Below are 8,406 nucleotides of genomic sequence, written 5' to 3'. Positions count from 1 at the left end.
GCAAATCTACATATATGACCAACATATATGATTAATTGATTCAATCTTTATATATTTATTATTATATGCTATTAATCAAAGCCGTAAACAATATTCAAAAATCAAAGTCGCGCGAACGTCGTGCACAATAATGGCCATGCGCAGAAACTAATGCGCACCGGTTCGGCCGCCATGTTAGTCGCGTCATTGCATACGTCATACGTGAATCGGAGTCATACGCAGTCACGCAGATCGTCGTACATCCGTATTTTTCGCGTGTTTTAACCCTAAATAAACGAATATCGCGAGTGAACGAGCGTTGAGAGTGTCCAAGGATGATCACGCGACTTTCATAATATGTCAGTAGACGTGCGCAACAGCTGTTTTTGACAGTATTCGGTGACGGCGTTATCGCGAAGGTAGAGCGAAGTCGCGTCGCGTTATTCGCGCCCTTGATGATGATTATCGGATGCGAGCGAGTATCGGGAGTGCCGAATAAAGTCTCGCGCGTTCGCGTGGGTGATATCGTGTGAGTTTGTGTGCATCAAGATCGGAATGGGACGTCCCGAGGCGAGTGAATGGAGCGGCCTGTGGAGCAGCCGAGAAACGGTGAGTTGATTTGATTTATCATATTTGCGTGACAATTCGTGCTCATTCGACGCTTATACAGCATCGCGATGTCTCGAATTACGTTCGGGCAAATCGGCACCACATCATAATTCGATGCGACGCGATGTAATTCAAGTAAAGTCGATCGCGTGAAAATGGTTAGGCTAGAAGCGATTTGAAGTTTATCTTGTATACGCGCGCGCAGGGCTTGCGCAGCCTATCTTGTAGGGATACCAACTGTCAAACGATAATTTTTTCGATCTAACCTAACCTAACCTCTCAATGTCTTGAGATGTCAAATGTAAACACGAGCACATGCTGCATGGATTTTATCATTCTTTTAAAAATAATATTTAATCATTAGTGTAATACAGTTTATTACGTAGTATATTAATCGTATTAAATGTGCGACATATAGTTTTACACATTTTAATGAGGAGCATATAATATAATTGATTAGGTTAGATTAAATTAATCAAAACAAGCTGCTGTGATGATGCATTTAATGTAATGGTATTAATTTGACGAATGTGCAGCTATTGAAGTTAAATGATATTTGTGGACACATTTTTAAACCAATCATGAGTGTCGTATCTCATCTCAGTTACATGAAACTAAAATACAAAATATTTATGTATTCCACATTAAACCACGTTATTCATTACAAGTACTATATTATTTTTCTTATATCTCAATCATATTCAACCATATTATTTCATCGATGAAGTTTTTCATATACCGCAGACAATACGATACTGTGCATGGAATTTTACACAGGTAATATATGGCACAAAAATAATTTGCTTTTAAGTATTGCACGCAATTCTCAAAAATAAATAAAATTAAATTATTTTCAGTGAGATCCAAAAATCACCACATTGCGAAGATTGTATCTTATTACAACTGCGATATTATCACCTTTTAATATGTGCAATATTACATAAAATGTATAAATTTATTTGGAACGTGTCTAAATCTTTATCTTATTTATAATATTTATAATATTATAAAAGAAAATTGCAAATCTAATGAAACAGAGCGGTGGAATAATTGGTTGATGCTTTTATGCTAGCCTACAATATTATCTTTTTTCCACCATTATACTTTTGGTGCTTTTTTTATTATGCGGATGTTATATTTATAAATATAGTACTCGTAATGTTGTTTCTGCACCAACGTAAGTATACAAAAATGACAGCATTTGCAGGTAATTACACTATATTTATATAAATCATAAGAAAGAGAAAATAAAATTAAAGTTGAATGTCTAAATACGTCCTAAAGTAAATCCCATCTAAATAAATAAATGCGTAAATGTGTGCCCCACATTGCTCATGAAAAAAAATACATAATATTAATCTTTACACTGTATTATTATTTTTAGATTTGTTTTTTATTCTTTTAAATTCTCTAGATGCACTTTTCGTTTCTCCTCTTTTTCTTTCCAACTACTAAATATAGATCTATGTCATTTTTAGTAATAAGTAGACCTTTTAGTACCTTTAAAATACAGGAAGGTCAGTTTTGTTCGATGCGTTTTTTTCAATAGATAAAAATTTAAAAAATTGAAAAAATTCATACGCCTTTTTCGAGCCTTTTAAATATTAGAATAATAAATTTGCAAAATAATTTGTGTTAATATATTTTTTTTGCAAATATATGAAGCGAAGTACTCAAAGTGCATCATTATGAAAACATCGGTAGAATAAAAAATGGATTCTCGTATACAAAAAAATTAAAATAATATTTACGCTATATATATTTGATATAGTATTTAATCGATATATGTAGTAACACGATAAAATCTAATTTTCTCTCGAATTTTTTCACGAAATTTAAACTGCTAAAAAAACATCAAATACTCAAATTGCTCGATATTCTTGCGAAAGAAGCAGTTCTCGCTTTTAAAGGATTTTTAGGAAAAAAAGGACAAAAATTTTAAACCTCACATGGATGTTTAATTTTATACTAATATTTCTAATGTAACACTTTATTCATAAAGATTTTATTTTGAAACATTTATACATAAAAGTACAATGATTATACGGCTTCTTTATTCTATTGTTTCATCTTCGTATGGCTTTCGCTTATAAAGTATTTGTCTCTCTGGATATTTTTCTGTCAGAAAACTATGCAGCTTTTTAGAGCAATTGTATTCTCGTTTCATCGGAGTTTGTCATTCGTTCAAGTCTTACCAATCTTTTTTTGTAAGATAGAAGTTTAGTAAAGAATGGCAGTGATTTCTTCTTTTTCAACACCATTCTATTACCCATTACATATTGAATAAAATCGAGAGGCTCATTGGCACTTCTGGTTTTCTAACTTGCGCTGGTGAAGCAAGTACTACTGGATAATTCCCATTTTCTGATTTAAACTCGACTAAATGCAACCGTTTTTTATCTGCTAATTGTTGATACGATTTCTGCAAATATTTCCATATTATTTTGAAATTGATTTGCTTCATGATATATTGCAATAATTAAAGTATGATTTCTGATATAATCTGTCATGGGACTGCAGAGAAAGCCAGCTTTAATTCTTTATTTTATTCAATATCTTTAATAATATAATAATTAAATTAAAGTTCTATGAAAATACGCTTGAAATACTAAATAAAAAAAGATTGTTTCTTATGTACTTTGGTCGTTATATTTCCTGAAAAAGCGTTAGTGTAACTAGACTATTTTTCAAACTATGCAAGTAACCGTAACCTTGGCTATGTTTAACAATCGGTGATGGAATAAAATAAAATAGAATAATTTATTTATTGTATATTCTTAATGAAATGTGCAATTTGGCAATAATTTATATCATTTTATATCATTAATAACTCTAAATAAGCCTATTTTTTATCTTTTAACACATGTTATAATAATAATTATTATTATACATAATAATAATAAAATAATGGCATAAATACAATAATTTATAATTATGTAAAATATGCATTATAGTTATAACGCATATGTTAAAAAATGGCGGAGTAAAGTTGCTGGTATTAAAAAAAGATATTGCCCAGAAAAATAACAGATAAAAATTAGATTCTAATGATAAGTTTTCATGCCTATATATATTATTATATTATTTTGCATATGTATACATATAATTATATGTATACATGTATATATTTATCCTACAGCCAACACAATTTTCAACGTTAACTAAATAATCACAACTAATCACTTTTTGGTTGCAATATTTAACAAGAAGAAAGATATACACATATAATATAATATGATTTTTAGCATTAACTGAATATTTACGACCAATCTTCCTTTATCATATCAGCACCTTTCTCTGCTATCATGATTGTCGGCGCGTTTATATTTCCCGAAATTATTTGCGGCATGATCGACGCATCAATTACACGCAAATTATCAATTCCATGGACTTTTAATCTATGGTCGACAACAGCATAGCTGTCATTGATGGGACCCATCTTACAAGTGGAAACCGGATGAAAAATCGTTGTTGTGAAATGACGCGCATAGCAAGCCCAATATTTATCCGATTCGAAAGCAAATTGTGAACAACCTGGCATCTTGGTATCAAGCAAGGTTGCATTTAATTTTCGCATGAGAGATGTGCGTATCATTTCCTTTATAAATTTCAGGGCCTCTATCTAAAATCATTATAACTTATTAAATTCTTATATAACATATTTACATCTTTCTTATAATATCTATATTTTCATCTTTGATTATATTTTTTTCATATTTAGATAACTCTTGAACGCAACAAACTCAAGTAAACCTAAAATAAATAAATCTACATGTGTGCAGATTTTTTACGCATAATTGAGATATTTAATTTATGCTTTTATCCTATTATGTTCCTAATTTTCCTACGGAATTAAATCGGAGCAGAGTATTTTCTCTTAACTCTTCTACTTAAGTTCTTCTATTTAAGCTAATAATTAGGGATGACTGTTATATCTAATATATCTAAACAATGAAGATCTAATATATCTAAACAATTTAGATAAATATCTAAACAGTGAATGTATCATACTAAAACTTGAAGATCATGAGGATCCTCGAAATATTTTGGATATATGATAGGAGCTTCTTTCGGATCTTTTGATTTTAGCTTGATAAAGCCTCTGCTGCGTGGTCTCAGAATATATGGTAAAATTCCGAAAGCTTGAACATTTTCTCCAGCTATTGCAGGAAAACTTCGAACCGTCGTAACTCCAGAAGCAAGCGTTTCCGACCCCATGTTTATGGGACATTTTCTGCTTGTTTAGGTCCCTGGAACTTATTCACAAAGTTTGTACAGACCATTCAGGGACACCCTGTATAGATTAAAGATAAAATTATTATATTAAAAGTTAAAATTATGATTTATTAAACAATTGATAAATCATGGAACTTTTTATTATGCTAATTATTTGAATCTACGATTTAATTGTTTTATTGCATTTTATTGAAATTAGATCCTACAATATAATTTTTAGATTTTTACTTCAAAAGACTTGACTTCGAGAGAACTAAATAAATAAACATTGACGGAAACCACCTGACAAGTAGAAATTGAATGAGAACTCGTCGATGTGAAATAATACGCGCAGCAAGCAATATTCATCCAGTGAGATGTCAAATTGCGAACATTCTGGTATCTAGTATTGGGATTAAGCCGTGCATTTAACTTTTATATGAGAGAATGCGAATCATTTTCTGTGAGAACCTCACGCTCTCCACCTAAAAAATTTTTATAACCATCTAATAAATTATTATTATATTAAATTCTAATAACATATTTTATATCACTTTTGATCATATTTATTTGATTCAGATAATTCTTAAACGCAACAAATTCAAGCACTCTAAAATAAATAAACATGTGTGGAATTTTTTTACGCATAATTAAGATTTTAAATTCATGTTTTTATTTTATTTCTAATTTTCTTGTGACATTAAATCGAAGCAGAGTATTTTTCTTTATGTCTTCTATTTATCTAAACTAGTAAATACTTATGGATAATTTTCTTATATCGATAAATATATAAGCGAAAATAAATATATAAGTGAAAATGTATACAAGTAAATGTATCATACTAAAACTTAAAAATCATGAGAATCCTCGAAATAATTTGGAACCATGATAGGAACTTCTTTCGAATTGCTCGATTTTAGCTTGATAAAGTCTCTGCTGCGTGGTCTCAAAATATATGGAAAAATTCCGAAGGCTTGAACAGTTTTTGTGATATTTTTGTATAAAGCGGAGGCTTAACTGCGTATATATTTGTTGAGAGAGGTCCGTAGTCAAAAGCACCCAAAAGTTGTCAGGATAATCGATCATTTTGTCCGCACATCGGCATAGAATAATTGAATAAATTAATTATAAATATAAAAACATTACATACACACATATAATTTTCTCATATAATTTATATCGAATTAAATTTTATGTCACTATGACAATTAATGATTCATAAAATGATTCATAAAATTAAAATGATTACTAAAGTAAAATGATAGTTAACTTAATAAAGTTAAATGATAGTTGACTTAATAAAGTTAAATGATAGTTGACTTAATAAAGTTAAATAATACGAAGGATATTGCTTACCTAGTATTGATAAAAGCCATTCCCGCGCTCAAACACATTCATATTCGAAAAGAGTGGCAAGAGCTAACAAGAATTGGTGTCTGCTTTTATTCCATTTATCTATTTCGGAAAATTCAACTCAATTTAATATATGCGATAGCAAAATTTTATATATATTTATTTTTTATATTATATATTTCAATTATATTATAAAGTCTATTTTGGAATGTTAATTTAAGAATATTTAAAAAACATTTCATTATTAAGAAACAATTAATTTAATCTAATAATTTAATAACTATCTTTTTGTCTATCTTTTTTTAGATAGATATTAAATTCTATCTTTAGAGAACTAAAACATTAGACAAATATAGAATATTGGAATTTTAAAATAGAACCATTGTCTAATTATTGTTTGAATAACCATGAATAACTCTCAGAACAATTAGCTACGTGAGGAGGCATTTTAGATAACAGCACGTGACAGATAATAAAGAACAAGTATTTTTTTATTTAAATTCATCGTTTCGTATTTTATTTTCGCTAAATTAATATATGATGTTATCTAATTATATATTAATATATAATTATATATTATTTATATCTAATTTATATATTAATTATGCTGTTATCTAAAATATCTTCTCACGTGGCCAATTGCTTTGATGATTATTCATGGCCAAACAATAATTAGACGATGTTTCTGTTTTAAAATTCCAATCGAAAGATGTGTACAAAATTCCGAAACTATTTGGCACATCGGATAAGATTTTCTCGTCAACACCCATTTCGAGTAGGAATACGATCCTCATCTTCCGACAGTCGGTTAGCTAGTACAGCACTGATTCTCCGCTAATTATTTTTATCTAATGAGAAATATGTATATTTTGAAAATAGTAAAAATGATAAATAGTATAAATAATAAATAATTTATGTAAGTTATTTTTCTTTACCGTATATATATCCCATTGATTCGTCCATCGCCCAAACCTCTCTTGCTTTCTTTATTACTCCTTATTGTATTTACATTCACTCACGAAAATACTAGCAATCGTGTTTAAAAAAGGAATTCCACAATATACGAAGTATTTCGCATTGCTTTATTATTTGAGCGTCGCCGTGTAAGTGATAACAAGACCGTGACACATAAACAATGGCCTGATTTACACCATACGTCTTTTGATACGCGAATCAAAAGTAATGCGCACCAAACGTTTAATTCGACTGCGTTTACATCAAATGTATAAATACATGCGCGCGCTTTAAGGAATCCAGCTAAAGTATGCAATAAAGTACGAAGAGTCGACAAGTGATACACAGTAGTGTTATATTATCCTTCTTTATATTATCCTTGTATATTAATCCTTCCTTCTTTGATGCACAAGTGTTTACAGCGCCACACATATACTTGATACGCGTATTATTTTGATACGATACGCCTTCTCGATGCGTATCGTACCAACTCAAACGGCATTGTTTACACCATACATTTAGTACGAACATAACATTTGATACGTGTATCAAACGGTCGGTGTAAACCAGGCCAATAGCGCGCTATGTTATTTATATTACCGAGGTCGAACACTGTTAATAATAATGTATTGTCTAAATATTTAACATATACGCGGAATATTAAAGTGTAGAAATATTTTAAAATATAAATTAATTATGTATTATATACACAATTAATATATCACGGAACTTTTTATTATGCTAATAATTTGGCTCTACAATTCGATTGTTACTGCGCGTTCTTTCTTAATTTGAATATTATATTATATTTAGTTCGTCAAAAAGTCGAATATAATAAAGTAGCAAATAAAATATTTGGTTCTCTATCATGAAATAGATTTTCGTTTGCACATTTACAGACAAATTGATTTTTCGTTCGCACATATGTAGAAATAAAGATATGTATTAAAAAGAAAGATAGGGGGCTTGCTTCACACTTAAAGAAATTCAAATTTTGCAAAATTCTTTTCGTAACAGGCTTAATCCATAGATTTTCGTTTACACATTTACAGGCAAATTGAGTTTTCGTTTGCATATAAGTAGAAATAAAGATATGTATTAAGAAAAAAAGTAGGGCGCTTGTTTCACACTCAAAAGAAGTTCAAATTTTTTATAAAATCTTCCTCTAAAACAAAAAAAAGTAAGAATTAAATATAAACCAAAATTCAAATGGTGTGTAAATATTCAAACAAAAATTTATTATGCCTATAATAAGTCCATTATGAAAAGATTTTGGCAAAATTTGAACTTTGAGTG

The 8,406-nt window shown here is 29.4% G+C and overlaps 1 protein-coding gene and 2 long non-coding RNA genes across 6 annotated transcripts in view; 1 reads left to right on the top strand and 2 right to left on the bottom strand.

Moving 5' to 3' along the window:
- The first annotated feature begins 206 nt into the window (after positions 1-206).
- Positions 207-8,406, top strand: part of LOC145964452 (uncharacterized) — a 160,800-nt gene continuing 152,600 nt past the window's right edge. For all 4 annotated transcript variants that reach the window (XR_014436462.1, XR_014436465.1, XR_014436461.1 and 1 more), the window contains exon 1: positions 207-588. This is a non-coding gene — a long non-coding RNA (uncharacterized LOC145964452). The remainder of the gene's footprint in view (positions 589-8,406) is intronic.
- Positions 2,578-4,882, bottom strand: LOC145964341 (glucose dehydrogenase [FAD, quinone]-like). Its single transcript, XM_083086980.1, has 2 exons — positions 4,600-4,882; positions 2,578-4,210 (listed from the first exon to the last, which is right to left on the bottom strand). Exons 1-2 carry the CDS (start codon positions 4,804-4,806, stop codon positions 3,848-3,850), a joined length of 570 nt encoding a protein of 189 aa, XP_082943106.1. The 5' UTR covers positions 4,807-4,882; the 3' UTR covers positions 2,578-3,847.
- Positions 5,217-7,831, bottom strand: LOC145964346 (uncharacterized). Its single transcript, XR_014436432.1, has 5 exons — positions 7,092-7,831; positions 6,788-7,004; positions 6,160-6,258; positions 5,646-5,820; positions 5,217-5,288 (listed from the first exon to the last, which is right to left on the bottom strand). It is a non-coding gene; the product is annotated as an uncharacterized LOC145964346 (long non-coding RNA).

The sequence above is a fragment of the Camponotus vicinus genome, unplaced genomic scaffold, assembly GCF_025532165.1.
Source record: "Camponotus vicinus isolate PSW18456_S1 unplaced genomic scaffold, iyCamVici1.0 SCAF_1, whole genome shotgun sequence".
Lineage (NCBI taxonomy): Eukaryota > Metazoa > Arthropoda > Insecta > Hymenoptera > Formicidae > Camponotus > Camponotus vicinus.
This window is presented reverse-complemented; position numbering and strand designations above follow the sequence as displayed.